This window comes from Pleurodeles waltl, chromosome 7 (genome assembly GCF_031143425.1).
Source record: "Pleurodeles waltl isolate 20211129_DDA chromosome 7, aPleWal1.hap1.20221129, whole genome shotgun sequence".
NCBI classification, from domain to species: domain Eukaryota; kingdom Metazoa; phylum Chordata; class Amphibia; order Caudata; family Salamandridae; genus Pleurodeles; species Pleurodeles waltl.
Genome location: NC_090446.1, coordinates 1,426,954,564 through 1,426,975,981, shown reverse-complemented (window position 1 = coordinate 1,426,975,981; position 21,418 = coordinate 1,426,954,564). Strand labels below are relative to the sequence as shown.

The 21,418-nt window shown below is 42.1% G+C and overlaps 1 protein-coding gene across 1 annotated transcript in view; it reads left to right on the top strand.

Moving 5' to 3' along the window:
• LOC138247421 (mucin-5B-like) overlaps nt 1-21,418 on the top strand; it is a 72,479-nt gene that overhangs the window by 26,955 nt on the left and 24,106 nt on the right. Inside the window, exons 2-3 of the mRNA XM_069202055.1 lie at nt 2,611-2,675; nt 4,454-4,489. Of these exons, the coding sequence (XP_069058156.1) occupies nt 2,611-2,675; nt 4,454-4,489 (101 nt within the window). The remainder of the gene's footprint in view (nt 1-2,610; nt 2,676-4,453; nt 4,490-21,418) is intronic.

Sequence of the window (21,418 nt, the reverse complement as noted above, 5' to 3'; positions counted from 1 at the left end):
ACTTTAGAGGGAGAGGAAGGACATTTTGGAATGGAGGAGAATAGAATTCTATGAGGTATTGTATTTAGAACCCAAGGATCTGTTGTAATCCTTTGCCATTTTGATAGAAAATATTTGAAGACAGCCCCCTAAGGAAAGGCCAGAAGATAGGCTTACCTTGGGGAATATTGGACTTGAAGTTCTATTGTCCACCCCCTTCTCCTATGAGGGTAGAACTGGGATGTGTATTCCTGGACACTGTAGGTCGTGTTGAAGGAGTCTCTCGATCCCTGGTTGCGGTAGGCATGGCCAGTAAAGTGGCTCCTGCTTCAACTGACCCATGCAAAAGCCTGTAGAATGAAGGCCTTCTTTAAGAATTGTTATGCCTTGTCAATAGACAAAAACATTTTGATGCGGGGGCTAAAGTCTTTGATGAGTCCCCAAAGAGCTGACCTTCTGCTTGTATACCAGGTTCAAGAGTGGCTAGATTGGCGAGTCTCAGGTCCAGCTTTAATAATAAACCTTTTGTTCTTTCATGGATAATTGTCAATAAACAAAAGGCCCTTTGAACCCATGGAGAGAGGTCTGAAGGATTGATTCCCGTATTGTTCAATGTAGCTGATTCAGCCAAATCAAAAATACATGCGAGTGGGCCTACCACATTAAATAATTTATCCTGGCAGGTTGACCAGGCTTTGTCGACCCCTCTTTGTGGATCTTTTCCAAATATAGAGAAAAAAGTAGTTATGGATTGGTTGATAGAAGGAATAACAGTGGTGTTGTAAGGTAAAGAAGGTCTAAGGCACTTAGGCCCAGATTTATGCCAAAGTGGGGCAGCGCAGTGCTGCACCAAAAAAGTAGCAGCACTGTGCCACTTTTGAAACACAGGGATGCGCCGTATTTACAGGAATACTGTGCATCCCTACATTTCCCCCTGCACCAGTGTCACATTAAGCTGCCTGGGCCAACGCAGGCATCCGTGCACCATAGTACAAGGGTGTCTGTGTTGAAGGGCTAGAAAGTTTATGTGCAAGAAGGTGCCCCTTCCTGCACATAAACAATATATAATGGCATTTTAGCACTTCTAAGGGTGCTGTAAAATGTAGCACACATAGACGTACCAATTCTTTATGAATGATTGTTTATGTGCAGGAAGGGACACTTTCCTGCACATAACCAATCATCCATGGCATTTTGCTTCTTCAATGTGTGCTGCAAAACGCAGCGCGGCTCTTTAATCAGTGCCTTAGATTTAAGTTCTGCTTGCATTTGTCTAATTGGAGGCAAAGGTGAGAAGAAATGTATTCTATCATTAGGGTGGTTGGTGACCACTCCATAGAATTAGGGTGGTGAATGAGAGAAGGATCAAACATCAGAATCCTGTCAGAATCCATAATAGTGTTGGAAAGAAAAGGATCAGGGTTAAAACCTCACTGTTCCATTGTGCATCATCATTAGAGGTAACTTTCTTTTTTTAGGTAAAGATTTTAATTTATGTTTTCTGCTTCCCCCCCCCCCCCGGAGAATGGGCCAACAATGTCTTGGACATCATATTTATGGCAGTATTTTCATTGTTCTTAGTCATTTTTTCCATTGAAGCCTCAAGGGCTTGCTCCCCAGAGGGGAGCTATCAATTTCCATTTTTGAGAATTAAGAATTTGTCTGGTAAGGGTTTAATGAAGCCAGAAAGGAGAAAGAGGGGAAAAAATGAAAGAATCACTCCCCTGAGGCATGTACTGCAACAACTGAAGTGCCAGTGAGTCAAGGGCCGCACCCTTCCTGATGAAGCAAAGACGATGAAGATGAGTAAGCTGGAGAACAGAACCGGCAATGTAAGCAGTGAAGCAGGGAAGAAGAGCGTGGCTGAGAAATATGGTAGACAAGTGGTGAGGTGTTGCAGTAGTTGAAAACTGCTGCAGATGTGTGAGCCGTTCGGAAAGGGAAATATTGGGCACGAGTCCCGCTGAAAGGGGGAATAAGCTTTACGTAAAGGAGGCAGAACAAACAGACGCGCAGCGTGACTTAGTTGGAATAAAAGGAAACATTCCAGGATTAAATTATCATTACCATGTAAATTAACAACACACACACGTTAAAATACACTATAGCCTGCATAAATAATGATTTCAAGAGGAAATAAGAGTACTTATCTTGACTGCGAGATGCAAGAAAAGAGGACTGCTTGCAGTGAAGTGTGCACTCTATTGCCAGTTTGATTACCTTATTGGTGCTTACTATTGTTACATTATTTTGTCCCATTAGCCAGCCTGCTGCTGAGCTTCTTGGTATTTGTAGTTCTTGACTGCTGCTATATTATTAAAGCAAGATTAGAAGGCATAAAAGGAGCCTCTGTTCTTGACATAAAATTCATTCATAATGCTAGTTCCAACTTGAAGCACATTGTGGTGTTTTTCTCAGAAGACAACATATGTTTTTAGTTCAATCTGTACTCTAACAAAGTTCTGGTTGATAATTCCAAGTTTTGAACATTACAAATCTGTATAAAAAAGGAAAAGAAATGTGCTAGCATAAGATTTCATGTTTTGTTTTGGAAGAATAATTTATTATAGGGTTATGGCATAGCCACATCAAAATGACGCATAACTATGTAAACCTTACTCTTTTTTCCAGATCAACCTCAATGCCATCGCTCACAATGGGAAATAAGGACACTATTCTACTGGCGCTCCTCATGGGTGAGGATACAGTGATTCAAATGACCACAGTGTTTATCAGATGCCAAACCAAACATTCACATTGCATGAAGAATATCTATTCATGGCTTCCATTTAAATTGTTTCACATATCTACCTAACACTTCATGATCACTTTCAGTGCACAGCCTACCAGTCCTGTGTTAGGAAATATATAAGCATGAGCTTGACTCAATTATGCTTATATTCTATTTGAGGTACTTTAGGAAGCCTATCCTCAGAGTTAACCATATCAAATATTACAACCTGAAAAAAGAAGATTCAAATAGAAAGGGGTTGGGTAGACACAGATCATTTAGCATCTGTTTGAAGATGCTAAGCCACCTTTCACTGTGGCGGCACATACCTGGACTTGTATTTAAATGTGGGTATGGTGTATTCTGTTGGTAGATGCAGTAAGTGACTGCACCTTCCTGCTGGAGGTCGGCTGGGAGGACACTGGGACCACTTCCCACCACTCTATTTGCACTATAGGGCACACACCCCTACAGCTACCTTGTCTCTGCGTGTACATTGGTGATACTGTACGGGCTCAAAAGTAAAGTGTTTCCTCATTTGTGTTGCCCATTGTCCATGCCCTCATGCAATTGAGCAAGCTCCAGTTCATAGGTGCAGTTGCTAAAAATGTCCTCTGGTACATTCCATATTATAGAAGAGGCTGCACGAACAACTATGGCCTCTTATATGATACCAAAGAGTTCCTGGGGAACAAAGAGTGGGTGAAAATGTTTGTTGTTCTCTCAGGGCACTTACTGTAACACACCCCCTGGAAAGAAAAGTCATAAATGTTCTTAGCCTCTTGGCTACATAAAAATGACAAGTCAATTAACTGAAACAGCAGTGATATATCTCTGAAATTAAATGAGTACAAGCTGAGACAGAGGGAGGAGTTAGACCAAATTGTACCTGGAGGAGAACCTCATGACTTCATGAATCAGTCAACAAAGAATTATCTCCAGTCTTGGCTCAGTAATGTAAATAAATTCACTGGTGAACAGTTTACGGTCAGCAAAAAATGCATTGCCTGATGCATTTGGTGCCAATCTCTTCCATACACCTATTCAACACTCAGGAATTATTCTTCAGAACCAAACACAAACCTGCACCTTATATAACTATTACTAACTGAGCTACAGACGTGGCCTCACCAGAGGACGCCTGAAATTTCTGAAAGTTTGGCCCTGTTTTCAGATACCTAATTATTATATACAGATGGTACTGAATTCAACAGCGAGGTTCCCCAGAAACTCAGTACATAAAATGGCATAATTTATGACTGCACAGTTGCAGACTAGATAAAGTGTGTTCCGTGTTTGGCCACTTTCACAGAATATGTAAATATCAGTGTGTGAAAAGTAACCAAGGTCGCACTCATCCAAATTGGCTATGGATGGACTGTGCATGTCCGAATAATCACATAGTTTTGATGGGCATAGATGCAGGTATGTTACTCACAGCATCCATTCAAGAAGGGATTCACCAGGCTCTGCACCACCACCCTGTGAGTCCTTCTTTTACACAAACATTGAAAGATGCTGCCTGCCTATATTGTAGACTTCATCTACAAATGAAGCCTGTTTGATTTAACTAGTGGGGGCACTTTTACAGCATTGAAGATAATACTCTGGTTGTAGGTCAGAGCCTGCTGCCTAGAGCTGCCCATGTCCCTTCTCTCACGTAAGTCATGGGGGATAACTCACATGCTTTATTTACCAGAAAACTCTAACTCCTGTAATACCTGATTCTATTTGATCCCACAGGATTTGCCTTGACGCTGGCACCTACTCAAGCATCCCGTAAGTAGTATTCTTAATTTTAATGTTGATATGACGCTTGTTATGTTTGCCAGCAATAATTGTAAATATGGCAGCAAGAAAAGCAGATGTATTAGCATTACTGCTGACATCACCTCTGTATTTAGAGCACTTCCAGTAAAGAATGGTACCATTCAGTTGTAACCTTATTTCTGGCAACTGTCTCCTCTTTTCTCTGGCATACTCTTCAATGCAGAAAACAGTACTGACTATTAGAAAAGGTGTGGCAGTATCACTGTCACTCCTGACAGCAAAAAATAGTTTTGTGATATTTTTCACTGCTCCCTATTTAGGCCCATATTTATACTTATTTAGCGCCGCATTTGCGTCATTTTTCAAATCAAAAGTGGTGCAAACCTGCAAAATAGAATTGTATTTTGTAAGCTTGTGCCGTTTTTGCGTCAAGAAGCGGAGCGAATGCGGCGCTAAGACAGTATAAATATGGGCCTTAATCCGAAAAGGTGTGGTTAGCAGGAGAAATTAGGAAACCCACTTTTATAAATTGTGGTGGAATTGTATTTTACAAAATGTGGATAAAAAAATCACAGCCATCCAAATTTATGGTATAAAATAATAGGTTTGCATATCATCCTGAAATCTGATACACATGTATAACATCGGTAAAAGGTAAGTAGAATGAGTCCACTAATGACATTGGCCGTGGATTGTTTCCTACAGTGTATGATTTGTCCAACAAAATCACTAAGGCCAGTTACAGATCTCTAGAATTCGTTATATACACCTTTTCCAGGAGTGCAATGTATAAGGAAGGACAATCTCACAAATTTGTCTAAATGTATCCTATAGACTAATGTTGACTATTCAAAATGCACACTATACATAACAAGACAGTGTGCATCCATACGATTATGAACATCGTACAATCCTATTCCTATTTTCTACTGCACTATTAACTATGAACATTTTAAAAGTACATGAACATCCTTTGTGCATGCTGTGAGATCTAGACACATTCATGCACATTCCTAAGGCCTTAGGCTTGAACCAATTTGGTATGTGTTACATGTTAAGATGAATGTGAGAAATGAATGTAATATCCTATTCAAAAGCTCAAACTTGTGATATTTTCCAAGCAGACATCTTTCTTTCCAAAAGTGATGTGCATATTTTACACGTCTTCTGCTATGAAGATCATGCAGAAAGTATATAATGGTGCCTTACAATTTCTTTCTAGTCTACATCTGACGTATAAATCGGAAGCCCTTGTAGAATAAGCAGTCAGAGGTCATGCTTGAGCTCTTTGACTTGCTCAAATGATTCCTTGCATCTCTTCTTCCAATCTATCAGTTGTATCAGGAGCGGCTCGTGGGGCTTTGAAGGGGCAGGGTGGCATGGGGGGAATTCATTAAATAATGAAAAATACACTTACCTTCACTCACCACCACCACGCCTCTCCTCTCCTGCAGGCTGCAGGCACAAGCTCCCAGCCTGCCCTGCGGCCAATCCTAGTGCTGCTCAGAGCAGCGTTAGGATTGGCTGGGAGAGCCCAGCCAGGGTGCTCCCAGGCAGACTGAGAGCCTGAGCCTGCTCTCTCCAGCCTGGCAACACAGTGCTGGGCTGGAGAGAGCACAGTGCACATGTGTGTTTGGCCGGTCAGAGACACACGTCCAAACATACGTGCGCACTGAGAAGAGTACTCTATGCACTCCCCTCTCTGTCTGTCATCCCCAATGCCCCCAACCTTTTACTACAAAATGATAATAAGCATATTTTATTACCATTTTGTAGTAAAAGGTTTGCAGCTGCTGCTGCTGGTGAGGGGTGACGGTCCGTTGCCATAGCAGAGGAGCCGCCACTGAGTAGTATACATACATCTCACACCCCATTGCCGTATTTAGAAAATGAGCAAGAAACTGAACTAGAATTGATAAGTCAGAAGGTCTTAAATGGTTGGCCACAGTAATATTGGCTTTGCCAAATGTTAAATACATCCTGTCATCCAATTTAAAATGGTATTTCCCCATTATTTTTTATCCTAAATAAAGTATGGCAAATATCATACCAAGATGGCTGTGCTTGTGAGTGCATTCACAGGTGCCCATTTTTTTATGTTTTTTAAAAACTTTATAATTCGGCAGACACATCGTCGTCAACAAAAGCACAGACAATGCCAATTTGTCTGGCATTTTCATAAATGAAGATGCTTCTTCAATGGTTGGCAAGTTTGCCTACATGGTTGTGTGTATGGGTGAGTGAGTAAATGTAAGAATTAGTCAATTATTGGATCAATGGATGGATGCATAGGTGCAGGCATGGATGGATAGGTGGATGAATTTGTGCGTGACTGTATAGATGTGGGTTTAAAGAAGTTCTAAAGGTTGCAAAGGGAGTAAGTGAGTCAGGTAGAATTGAGGACTAAAGCAATTCAGAGTGTGAGGACAAGGCCAGTGTTTGAGAGAAAGGGCATTGTGTGAGGGCATTGGCACAGACACCTTGCGAGGTGATGGACTTTAAACTGGAGAATGTGAGAATTAGCATTTCAAGCATAATATTCTGTTATGTAAATTAGGCAATGTTTTCTTGCTATTTTGGGGAAATATATTATGCTGGAGCAGATAGGTGTGTGTTGTTAATAGCTTGCATTGCATAGTGGATTTTTTCAAAATATGAGATATATTGTGTTTTTTATGCAACACTTACAAATGAAGGTTTTGCAGTTTCTAGGCACTGTAAATACAGAGTGCTACATACTAATTTTACAGGACTACATTTAGAGGCATCAGTAAGGTAAACTCTTGAGTGGGTCTGGCTGTGTTCAAAACCTTAAATCACAAGTCACTGCAGAAGTCAGCAGCATGCAACTAGTTAACACAAAACAGAGAACAGAAGCACACTGACACCCATTCATAAAAAAGTACTCATATTCTCTCAGTTAATGCCTAAATACAGACAAACACCAGGAAGCACAACAGCACAAGAACATAGCCGACTTGCATCGAGACAGATACATTAAAAGAAGCATGCCAACACATATAACCGAACCCCAACAAAGACATGAACGGTTAAGCACACACTTTAACATAGACAGGAACACTTACACTGAAACAAATCCACACGCACATAAACAACCTTGTGCAAAATAGAACATGGTATCACACAAAGCAATGGAGAGGCACAGACAAATACATAGAGACATATAGGCAGAACAGCTACCATTTATGATTTCTTAACTCTTCTCAGGTTACAAATGAGATACACATTTCTTAAGCCATCCACAATGATCATCAGCAGGTAGACAGAGTGTGATTTGTACCAAATAAGGTGTGTTTACTAAAAAGGGAATAACAGCAGGTATAAGCCGAATAACAGTAATCTTAATAATTATTCCTTCTACTTCGAACTTTCCCTTGATACAGAATCTTAAATAAAACAAATAGAAAGAAAATGAGGGATCTGAAATAAAAAGAGAGAAGGCCAGTGAAAGAATGAATGAATGAATGGATGGAGTTGGTGGAGAAGGACAACATTTCAATCATGTTTGCCTGTGCAAGTCTACAACATTGGAGGAGTTACATAATAAACAAGCATCTGCAATGCAATGGGTCTTGTGTTACTCGAGTTAAAGCTATTAGCGTTGTAAACTCCCAACTGGACTTTTCTTGCCACATAAACTGAAAAATAAAACAATTACACATAAGCAAGCCGATGGCTGAAACTAGCGCAAAGCAAACACACAAATGGAAACAGAAGTTCGCTCACAGTGAAACACATCAGCAAAAGTGCAATTATCCATGTAACTGCAAAATTGTAATTAACCATGTAGCCGGCAAAAGTGCAAATATCCATGTAACAGGGTGTATGTCATGCAATGCACTCTACTACTGCCCAGCGAGATTGCACTGCCTTCAAAATAATGTAGAAGCCATATGGAAAACATGGAGCCTCGTATGTTTTCACTAGTTGGACGGTACGCTTGAGATGGGCTAAACACCGGAAAAGCCAGGACGAATGCATGCCTTTCACTAATTAAATCAAGCTTATTTTAAAAGGCAATCCTACAAACCAACCAGACTGATGGGCTTGACATGGGTGTGGTTAAAAGCCCACAGAGAGATTACACCAGGGACAGAGCGCTTTGCGCTCGACCCTAAAAAGGAAGAGTGAGGGGGAAGTAAATGGCACAGCATCATTTTTCAACCAGAAAAGCAATATAATATATGCTATTGTCAAAAATGCAGACCATTTTGAGAAGCAATAAGGACATGTTTTAAATTAGGTGGCTGTGATCAATCCCAATATCTGATGTGCCTTCTCACGAGGGAAACAACCTCACTCTAGTCACAGCGGTATAGATACCATAGGAGTAAAGTACTCCCGCCGTACATTGTAAGGATATTGCAAGTCCCCAAGTAGTTCCATGAACATCTAGAGGAACAAAGTTGACTATAAGTCACCTCTGAAGTAGACTTTACTAGCTCTAAGGCAGGGTATATTTGAAAGGAGGACATATGTAAATGTAATATATACCTATTGTCTTCCTAATCAGGCTGGCTCAAACCCGAGTGGGAGAGAAGCTTCCACAGAACTGGTTTACAGTGACCTGAGGGAGGGTTTGTCCATTTCCATAGCTGCATCTCTGTGTGGGCACAGGGAACTCTGCACAGAGGAAGAAAGGGTAAGCCATGTTGGCTTTGGATAGTACAGCATGGGACTGTTTGCTGCCAGGCAGACAGGAACTACTGCAAAAGTTGGTAGAGTTGCCCCAGGGAACACTTTTCCCCATTGATTAGGTAGGGGTCAGGAGTGCCTCCCCACTCACACAATAGTACCAGGTATAAATGGGGCATCCTGGGGCATCCTGGGTAGCTTCTTCAGAACACTACTAGACCTCTGCAAGACAAAAGAAGGCCTGTGCTTGCTGTTGAGTCCTATGAGAAGAACCCATATGGCTGGGCATATTCCCCCTTGCAACCAGGGCAACATTCACACAAAATATTTTGCAGGGAAAGGGAACATTAAACAAAACTATAATTGCAAGACATGGAAAATATATTGACCTATTATCTGGGTGAATTATCACCTTTCAAGAAATCGTAATAACATACAGCAACTTTCCAAATATTGTATTTTTCAAAAAAAGAAAAGAGAAAAGGAAAGAAATGTGCTCCAAGTGACGGCGCAGTGAACCACTGAAGAACAGTGAACCATAACATAAATAATATATATACAAAATATACAACGTACCCAACCTCCCTCGGATTACTAGATTCAGGAATTTCAACCTAATATCATAGAATATAAAAGTCCTGTGTCCAACAAAAAAGGTTGAGGGTGGGCTAAAAATGAAGTTGCTGTTTGGACCCGAAATTAGGATTATTCCTCCGGGGTCATCATCAGACCAGAGTAAAGGTAGACCCCTTTAGGGTAGGGAATAAAAGACATGCTTGCTCATTAGCAAGAATCAAACCCAAATAAAAAAGAAAGAGTGTAGAGGAACATATAGAAAGACGAAGGAGAATAGTAGACAAAAAATTATCATTGTGTTAAAATTATCCACAAAAGAGCTGAGAAAGCGTGATAGAAAAGGTGAATGTGCATATGAAGGAAGTGATGACATCATCTCCATGCACCACATAGTCACCACATCTTGGAACAGAATGGGGCATTGGCAGACAGATGATGTGAATCCACTTAAAATACTGTGTAACCACCACCTCTGAAAACAGAGAGTGGCACTAACCTATAGAAAAACAGAAAAAACAAATAAAAACCCAAATTTCCAGGAAATGAAAACCACCTTGGTAGAAGAAACTCTCTGAGGAGATCAAAAAAACAATAAAAACACCTCATTAATTCATACCACAAGAAACAAATCCAAACAAAGGAGGGAATCCTTCACCCTACGCATCTAGCCAGCTGTGTGTCCTGACCGAAAGTGAAATTGGAGGATCGATTATGGAGCAAGGGAAAGCATGAGAACACCAAAACTAGTGGCCAATGCCTTGCTGCCACTGTGAAAGCAGTCTGTGAGAATCAACAAAACTGCATAACACAGGGTGTCACATCAGTGTTCTCCAAGGACAGATCAAGACGAAGGAGGGGAATCCTTCTCCCCACGCTTCTAATCCGCTGTCCCTCCCAAACCGGAAGTGAAGTTGCCAGTGATGGATCATGAACCTTTTGGTGAGACATTCTGTTTTACTGCTAGAAGAGAGCATAAACCTCACACCATAAGTGAGGAAAAAAGCAAAACTCCACTTAAATATTAAAAATTATTAACACCTGGAGTACTGAGCTCATGTAAATAGTATCAAAATAACTGAATTGTAATAAGTGAAGTAAGGATCCCCATGGCTAGCCCATGAGGCATGCTTACATATGCTCACAAAAAAATGGCCACAAAGGTGTCCAAACTATTTTGGAGGGTGTTAGACTTTCATACTTGTTGTAGTCTCCCTTAAATGTTTGCCTCTGTTTCCCAGGTTGTTGATGTGTGCTGGACTCTGTTTTTGCTGTTTTTGTTACTTTAGGCACTCTGCCACTGCTAACCAGTGCTAAAGTGCAGGTGCTCCTATACAAAATGTGTATGTAATTGGTTCATCCATGATTGGCATATTTGATTTACTAGTAAGTCCCTAGTACAGTGCACTAGAGGTGCCCAGGGCCTGTACATCAAATGCTACTAGTGGGCCTGCCACCCACATAAGTAACTCTGTAATCATGCTCAGACCTGCCACTGCAGTGTCTGTGTGTGCAGTTTTAACTGTAAAGTGTACCTACTTGCCAGGCCTAAACCCTCCCTTGTCCTACATGTAAAACACCCCTAAGGTAGGCCCTAGGTAGGCACTAGGTAGCCCCAAGGGCAGGGTGCAGTGTATGGTTAAGGTAGGACATATAGTAATGTGTTTTATATGTCCTGACAGTGAAATACTGCTATATTTCTTTTTCACTGTTGCAAGGCCTGTCCCTCTATAGGTTAACATGGAGGCTACCTTTAAATATGATTAAAGTGTAGATTCTATTTGTGAGCGGATAGACATGTGGAATTTGGGGTCTCTGAGTTCACAATTTAAAAATACATCTTTTAGTAAAGTTGATTTTACGATTGTGTGTTTGAAAATGCCACTTTTAGAAAGTGAGAATTTTCTTGCATATACCATTTCTGTGACTCTGCCTGTTTATGGATTCCCTGTCTGGGTCAGTTTGACAGTTGGGCTGGTTGCACCTCTCTCTAGACAGTGACACAAAGGGAGCTGGGGTGTAGTCTGCATTTCCTGATGAGACATCTGTGCTAGGAGGGAGGAGTGGTCACTCACACCTGAAAGGGCTGTGCCTGCCCTCACACAATGAGTCTCCAACCCACTGGTGAGTGTCTAGGGCCTGGACTGTGCAAGGCAGGATTTCAAAATCAAGAGAGACTTTTCTTTGAAATAAGCCTACTTCAAAGGGCAAAATGGGTATAAGAAGGGCACCCAAAACCACAGATTTTAGAACATTTCTGGAAACCAAGAGGAACCTCTGCCTGGAGAAGAGCTGAAGAGCTGAGGAAGAAGAGCTGCCCTGCCTGTGACTGTGCTTTGTGGACCTATCCTGCAGTTGCTGCTTCTGCCTGTGCTAGAGGACAACGACTGAACTTTGTGTTGCCTTCCTTCTTGTGAAGATCTCCAAGGGCTTGATTTAGAGCTTGCCTCCTGTTGTTTGAAGTCTCAGGGACAGCAAAGACTTCTCTCTGCCTGCACCTGGAGTCTCTGGGGAGACTCATACCCTGCCAAGTGGTGCCCATCCAGTTCCTGGGACCCTGAAAGGAGAAGCTGGTGTGCGGGGAAAAGATCAATGCAACTCCGATCTGCATCTGAAAAATTGATGCGCCGCCGACTTCACGGCTGAAAATCGACTCTAGCCTGCAACACGACCTGAAGATCAACACCCGGGGCTGAAGAAACAACACACAGCATCGCTGACGGAGGCTGGTGATATCGCAACCCGCGCTGCGTGGTTTTCAGATCATCGCCCAGCTGGATTGCTGATGCAAACACCGCTGGGCAAGTAAAAACAACGCAAGGCTTGCCCCGACAGTTCTGACCGGATTGACGCATCGCTCTCCTGCGGAGAGAAGAAACGATGCACGCCAACCCGACTAAAAGAGAAACGACGCAAGGTCTCACTCGTGAGTAAAATCAATGCATCGCCAGCCCTTTTTGATGCACACTCACCCGTGTAGGGTTATTTTTGATGCACCCAAGGTACATTTTCACACTAACAGCGTTAGCATTGTGTTTAAAATTACATGAAGAATCTTTTTGCATTTTTAGTGATAACTTGACTTGTGTAGTGTGGGTTTTTGTTGTTGTGGTCTTGTTTTGTTTAGATAAATATTTTCTATTTTCCTAAACCTGTGTTGTGTCATTTTGTAGTGCTTTCATTAGGTTACTGTGTATGTTGGTACAAATACCTCACACCTACTGCTCGTGCCAAGCTACCAAGAGGGTAAGCAGGGGTTAGCTGAGGGTGATTCTCTTTTACCCTGACTAGACTGAGGGTCCTTGCTTGGACAGGGAGTAACCTGACTGCCAACGAAAGACCCCATTTCTAAAAGAGGGCACCTGAAGAGACTAAAAAAGTAGGGAAGGACAAAGCATTAGAATGCAATTTTATATTCAATAACGTTATCTCTGCCAAAGAAACAACTACAAAATTAATTATTTGAAGACACCTGAAGAAATGTACACTTTCCTTGCCTAAAGCCTTGGGCATCCATTTGCCTGAGCTTCACAGGTCATCTGGCAGCTGACCAGCCCCATTGATGAGGCATGAAGACATTCCTCAGAGCAGGACAAAGGTCTGTGGTATGAGGATATTATGCTGTTGCCTTGACAGGATGGCAAGTGGGCCATGCCCAGGAACTTGATTAACTTTAAAGAGGCTTATTGTGTCACATCAAATGTTAGCTGATATGTGGGCAGGCCCTTCCTTTGTTTCCCCAGCCAGGCAGGCAGGCACCAATCCCAGTGAGAGAGGAGATACCTTCATAACAGGTTGAAAGTGACCATAGAGAAGGAGTTGCTCATTTTTCTTGCCACAAGCCTACGGTGTGCAATGAGCTCCGCACAGAGGAAGAAAAGGTCTGCCACCTTGAATTTAGGTAGAGAAAGATTATTTGCAATAGGGCACTCAGGAAATGCTACAAAGGTTGGTAATTTTCTCCCTGGGAACTTTTACCCCATTGGTTAGGGAGGAGCCAGGAATCTTCTCCACTGGCACTATAAATTAATTTGGCACCAACAGTAACCTTCTCAAAATAACTCTCTAACTGTAGAAGGATAGAAGAGGACTGACTGCCCATCTGTGACCTGAGAATGGCCCAGAAAGCTGGACCTATTCTCTATTTGTACCTGGGACAAAGTAGTAGATTCCAAACGACATAAGGCTGATCTCGTATTCAATCTATAGGGACACAATAAGCTGCAAGAGACCCTCTCATGCAAATACCTAGCTGACCAATTCCTACTGGACCTGCCCTAGAGCCTGGTGCTCACCACTGCTGGACTGTGCCTTGACCCCCAAGTGCTGTCCTCAAGGACCTTGACCCTTGGCTGATATCAACATCTACACCTCTCAATATAAGTGGAAACCTGGCACTTGAAAAATGTTTTGCTCCACATTCTTCCACAGGACCAGAACCAACCTGCCTTGCCAATCTAACAAAGTGTGTTGCTGCTGGGTGAAAGAGTCAGGTTGTTCCTACTCAGAGCTTTCTTTGCAGCAGCAAATCAAATTCTGCTGGACCTTCTGAAGAAGGTATCTGTCCATTTTGGCTACAGCATGGCTACAGCATGTATCCTCAATGTGCTGTAATAATCTGAGCTCCAGATAGAAATCTTCGATGGGCAAACCTGCTGAAAAGTATTCCAATTGTGAGGGACCTTCTCTGGGCATGAAGTTCCATTTTTCCTGCTCTGAACTTTTCTGACAAAAAGAAGGAGGTATTTGGTAACCCCCTTAATTAATACCCAACTTTATAATTTATATCTTGTCAAATGAAGGTATATATGAAATATGACATACAATATAGACACTTTATTACTGCAAAACAACAGCATGGCAGAAAGTATGAACAAAAGCAACCATCTAAATGGCCACTACATTTAACATAAATGTATGCAAAGTTGCCCATAGTGTATTAAAGCCACATCAGAGTATAATGAATGATACTAGTGGCTTCCCTTCATTCCATCTTTTGAATTGATGTAAACCACACAGCAATCTAACCCTATGGTGGACACAATTTTTAAATAAAGAAAAGTGAAGAAACAAAAACATACAAAAAACAGTTGGAGAATAAAAGACAATTTGAAAAAAAAAACATGTGGTCAGGGTGAAATAACAAGTATCACATAGAAAAAGTCTAAACAAATACAGACCATTCAAAACAATAGGTTCAAGTAACAGGCCAAGGATAGAATTGGGTGAAAGAGAAAAGTGGATTGTATGAAAAGTAATGGTATATAAGAAGAAAGGCCAGAACGAAAAAAAAGATGAGTGCAGAGAAGGTGATGAGTGCAGAGAAGGAAATGAAATTCCTCACACTAGCCATTACTGTGCAATACTGCACATAGAGTTTGAGGCAGCAGGATGCTAAACAGCAGCATCTTGAGACAACTTCAAAGGCACCCACCGGTGACCACATTACTAGACCACAGAGACCAAGATGTGAATGCAGAGCACCAACAAAATGGAATGACTGTTTATGGAATTGATTTGTGCCCTCACCCCTTCATAGAATTTATTTTTTGTATTAAGTGATGCGTGTAAGGATATTTTCCATTTCCTGTAATGTTGCATGCAATTTCACTCTGTAATATTTCAAGGTTCATGGAATGGTCATGGATCATGAGCGTGAGATGGCATATGACACATCAGTACAACGGTTGAGGGCACTGACTCTTCCAGAGTGTGTAGCCAGTCACCTCATATGTACCCATTACTTAGTTTACCAATTGCGTGGGGCATATGATTACTCCAGGCTGGTGCTTGCCTTGTGGCTACTTGCATGCCAGAGTCTATAAAGCATCCCATTAAGCCTAAATAAAAGGAAAGAAAAGCTCTGGCACTGAAGCAGACTATTTTTAGGTGGATTTACACACTGTGTGACAAGCAAAATGCCATCACACCCAATGGAAGAGACCAATGGTTTCAGAAGGCTTACCCACTGCACCATGCTATATGCTGTGAATGGTGAAATCTAAGGGAGATTGCCAGTTAAAGTGGTGACCGAATGAAGTGGGATATCCCACTTTCTATTTGAATATCAAAAGTTTGACAGTGTTTTCAAAGCTCTTATTTCACAGAAAAGATGTCAATGGATGCTTAACACAACATTTCTTATTTCTTCCAGTTTCCTGGTCACAAAAACACTTTGGACCAGATTCACAAAGGTACAATTAGACCAAAAGTTTAACTAGTAATCTTAAAATTACTGGTAGTAAAGTTACTAGTAATAATAACTTACCTTTGTAACTACTGAAAAGTAACAAAGTTAGACTATTAGCCTAAGTTAGAGTTTTGACTCAGACGCGCACAGCGGGGTGCCTCTAGCACACAGAAGGAACACCATCTGCAAAGTCCACGACTTTCTGGTACCAGCCACTATATCTGTAAACTCATTTACATCCCTGGGGACCAAAGAAATCTTTACTGTGGAAGCTATCAACTAGACACTCCTTTGCTATTTAAGCTACATAAATTTGCCATAATTAATCAGAATTCAGAGGTGATTCCACTGAATAATCAGACTCCTACTAACAATATCCTTGCTGGTTCTCAGCCTTCTTTGATGCCTATTACTAAAATTGCTTCGTGCTGAATAATAAGAACTTAAACTCTCTCAAAATCATCTACCTTAATGCTGGCTCACTGATTAAGTATCAATTTGAGATATTTGATTTACTGATCTCGGACTCTCCAGACATATTATTCATGACAGAATCCTGGCTTACCGATGAATCAGTGCCAGATATACTAGCTGCCCTCCCCAAGTATTTTCATTGAATTAATACCGATAGACCGCATAGGAAAAAAGGTGGAGGGTTTTGGGAATACATGCTTTATTTGAATTTATTGGAGCTACATACAATGACCCTTGATCAGCTCCTGATCCCCAGGCAACTGTCTGCCTGCTCATCTTTTAGGAATCTTCATTTCAGATTCCAAAAGTGGAAGCATCCAGGTTGCCTAGGAACAACATCACTGAACCAAGGTAAAACGCATTACATAAAATCTTGCACCACTGTATTACTTACATACGTAAGCCATGGAATATAACGCCTCCTCTTTCCATAATAACAATCCTCTGAATAGACTAGTAGCCACATAATATAGTTCAGTCAAAAATGTATCCTAGCAATTTGGGCTTAGCTTTTATTCTGATGGTAGCTTTTGATTGTTTTTTTTTCTCTTGAGACCTCAACATTTCTGACACTTCAGCCTTCACTTTAAACCATGCTTGTTGTTCTCTTTCATTGCAAATCTATATTTTTCTTGTATTCCACCATTTCACATCTGACAACATGACATTGTTCCCATTCACGTTCAACAATTCCTTGGGAAAAGGAAACTTGGGGCAACCTTTTCTTGCTTTATTGTCAAGAGGTACTCTCATAAACATTCCTAGCACAATTTGTTTGATTTTTTTCTTCATCCCTTTTCTATGCCTCTGTCCATAACATATATTTCCTACAGCAGCTTGCTGAATACTTTCCCCAAATTCTCGGTCACATTTCTTTATTTGAAAAATTCCCTCTGGGATGGTATACTGGGGTTTTGTAATGTTTGATTCCCCACATCTTGAACAATTGATCAAACTCCTTGGACACAGATGGAGGACCATTGTCTGTCAACGTTACTGCTGGGCATCTCTCTTTTCTAAACAGATTCTCACAAAATGTAATTACACTACTTTGAATAGTAAGTACTTCTTTTGTTATGATTTTTCAAAGTTCCAAAACAATGTATTCTTTTTGTGCGTAATTAAGCACCATAGGAATGAATGGGAGAATCATTTAAAAAATGCATATTAAATCAGACAATGTTCTCACAAGTGTCACTTTTTATTAGGTTGAGCGTTAGCGTTCAGCCTGCTGTATACTAAAGTATACAATAGAGTGAGTTTCAGTGTTCTGATTTGTTAGTTGCAGTGTCCTTCAAAATTCCTTGCTTGCTAATGCTCAGTTTGCCTCTTTTTCCTGGCTTTTTTCACTTTGAGAGCAGCACAAAGTACTGTGTAATGATGCCATGTCCTGTTCATCTCTTCTGTAAGGGACTTTTCTTTGGCATTTGCCTGTTTCACCTCAACACTGTGGGTGGGTGTTCAGCCCCTCCTCCCCACCAGCGCCCTCTGAAAATATAACCAACAGCAGAGGAAGCTCTTCCAGGGCCAGCTCACCCTTGCTCTCCTCTTGTTATTTTCAGTCTGTGTGGCAATAAAAGTCCAGTCAGTAATTTACAACGCTGTGAGCTCTAACTCGAGCAAACAAGAGACTGTTGCATTCCAAATGCGTGTTTTCAGTTGGAATCATTTAATGGAGGGAGTGGGCTGTTTTAACACTGCATGTCAAAAGAAATGTTCCTTACTGTTTCAGGTTTAGGCGGAGTGCTTTCACAAAGGTGTTATTGGAGTCAACCCGAAGATTTATAGTTTTGTTTCTGTAGAGTGCCTGGTGGGGTGCGCGTGCCACAGGTTGGTCGTGAGGTAAACTTTGTTCGTGAAAGTGGTGTTAGCGGAGGTCACTCTTTTGGGTTTGTTTCGGCGAAACCTTTTATCATCACGTGTTTGTGGTGGGGCGTAAGGGGTAGTCTCTAAAAATGCTTTTTCGAGGGGAAACGTAACTAGCATGAGTGCCTGGAAAAGGGCTGTGTGGCTGATAATATAGGTGCCTTCTACTGTGTTTTGTACTGCTGTGTGTGACAAAGCCCCTCTTACAAAGATAGTGTTTTGGGGTGGTCTCGGGCCTTCTTTTGCCTGCCAGGGGTGGGGAATGTCTTTTGATGTGTGGGCTTTGGTCTTTGCACCATGCTGTGAGCACGGTTAGAGCAGAGGGAGCATTTAGTGACTGAGTGGAACTCCACACCCTGCCCCTGGGAGGAAGAGCCTGGTGCGTCACCCGTGGGTGTGAAAACTGTCCTTATTGAATCCCACTCTTCTAGACTGCAAGGAAGAATTGTTCTTCCCGCCACAGGGTCCCTCTACAGCTGATCGCTTTCACACTCATGCGATCTTGTGGAGACTGGCGGGTGCGCCGGAAGACCGGGTTGTGTTGTGTTCCCATTGGAGACTGGCCAGAGATTTAGGAAGACTGCCTCTCTTATTGGCTGTGTAACGGCTGCACCCAAACATGCCCTCTAAATCACTTTGTTTCTGAAGGGGGGGCTGGGGTTGGGGAAGTGCAGACAGTGAGCTACAGATAGTTTGATGTTCGTTGTTTAAGACCTCTAGCTAGGGAACTCCTCTGGGCCAGGAAGGGCGGCTGTCATTTGGGTTTGTGTGGGCACTGCGTAGAGATAGACTAACTCTAAGAGAATTTCATTGGAACAGGGCTGTATTCCATGAAATATTTAGGGGAAGTTTCGGACAGACTACCATAGGACCTGAGAGTCTTACCTGTATTCTGAGGGGGTCAGTGCCCCCCTTCCAGGCTGGAAGAAGCAGGGCTGTAATGTAAATATCTGTTTAAGTGGGGTCTATGCTGGTGTGCAGCCAATGGGCCTTACTGGCTCCGTGTCCACCTTTCTCTCTACAGCTGGATGCACAGCCACTTGTAACACAGCCGCAGTCTGGCTTAAACACCCTCGCCCTGACCGTACAGCCCGGTGCCCTGTCACGCCAGCAGTGCATCCTGCACTCTGTTGCTGTACTTTTGTCACACCCACAACAGAACCTGCCTTCTGTGGCCCTATTGCATAGGCTGTGCAGCCAGGCTTCCCCCATGCTGACTGCAGCATAATTCATACAGGTCACGCTGGCTCCCTTGAGGCACTCGCGGGCTGTCGTTACTCAGGTAACAAGCTCGTAAAGCATCTCTGCATCCATGGATATCGAACAGCATCTCAGTATCTAAAATGACAGCAAGACGCAGATCAGCTTAAGAGCTGAAGACACACCTCTAACGAACAGCACATCACAATGCAGTAACAATCCTATAACCAGCTACCACTCTGCATCTGGACTGTGTCCTTGCCCTTAACAGTGCTCCCCACCTCTTTGGCTAGGTTCATGCTACAGAATGTACACATGCAAAGTGTTGTGGCTTGACCGTGTCCTGGCGCTGAACTCAAATACAGTGGATTGGGGGTTCACAACAAATTAATAAAAACGTGAGGTGAAATAGCTTGTATTGGCTCAAAATTTAGGACTCTATTCCGTGGCCCTCACAGGGCATCCGCCGGGCCTCCTAAGGACCTTACAATGTGCACAGGCCTGTAAAGTTAACAACAAGATCAAATGTTTTGAGGGCTAGGTTTGGGAACTGCTTTGTTCTCCTCATAGGGATTGAGAGGCTGTGCGTTTTAGTACAGGAAGCCAGTGTAGTTTGGAAATATGTATCCCTATTCTTTAATAAGAGCTACTTATGTTCAATGAAAACCATAACAAGCTATTTTTGGAGTTGGTTTAGTGACCACATTAGGCAAGATTACATTAGTAGCCACTGTATAAAAATGTACTGTAATTAATCATCTTAGTCCATCAGGCATGGTTGCCAGCAGTAATGTAAAAACAAAAAAAAATGCTTTGTCAATACAAAATGTCTCTACATTGGTAATTCATACACTTGACACCAAGACCATGATGTTAGAAATAAGTCTCCTCAAAACACTGAATAATTTCATTCAAATATTACCTTTAAGTATATTTTGTAAATGTAACCATTTTTCCAAAACATCAGTTGTGAAAATACATACCTTTTTGTCTTTACACACTTTTTAATTTAGTTATATGTATTCATTCAACCAAGCGAAAGCTTCTAATTTAGTGGGCTGGGCTTCGTAAGAAGAGCCAGTTACAGGTAGGTGCAGAGCTACCAGTAGCTCATGAGCTACTCATTGGAGAAGCCTGATGTGGAGCATGTTAAGCCAGTTTTATGAAAAGAATGACCATAGTGCAAATAAGGGACTAAAGCAGCTTCAATCACTATCCTTTTGCCAGGAAAGGCTGCACCATTCTTGAGATCTTAAGCAGATCAAAGTAAGTGGATGCAATGTGGTTGATAAATGACACAGAAGAAATGGAGGGATCATGCCACTCCTAGATTCATAACCTTAGTCCCAGGACCAGGTGTTCGGCTAGGCGGAGAAGGCCACCAATTTAGACTAGACAGAAGGCTGTTTGCAGAGATAGAAGACTTTGGTTCACTTGAGTTCAGTTTGACTCAACTTCATCCATGAGCGGACAGGGCTCATTGCAAGCCTGAAATGTGTCACTGCATCTGTGCAGTTGCTCATGAAGCAGATCAGTAGTTGCTTGCCAACGTTATAGAGACCAAAAGGGATAAAAATTCGGATAACTTTTGAAATCCAAAATTATTCGGATTTAGTCTGGGGCTGCTATTAGAACAAATTCCTTACTGTATAGTGGGCAGAACAAGGCTGAGGGGAGATTAAAGGAGGCTAGAAATTTGGAACAGGTTTTTCTATAAATGTGTGTGTGTGTGGGGCCAGCAAATTGGTTCGTGGGTGTCTGTGTCTGATACTGTTTGAAAATGATCTTCCCTATCACGCTGGCTATATTGCATGGCCTGCAGAGCCTGGCTTTCGGTGCCGCGCATGCTGAAATCGGGGTTCCCCTCAAGACTGGTTGCATATCCAGGCCTGTTGGCTCCTCTCTCATGTCACAACCTGGCCTCTAGCCGACCACTGCCTGCAGCACAGCTGGCGTCTCGGTGTCCGCCAGTTACACGA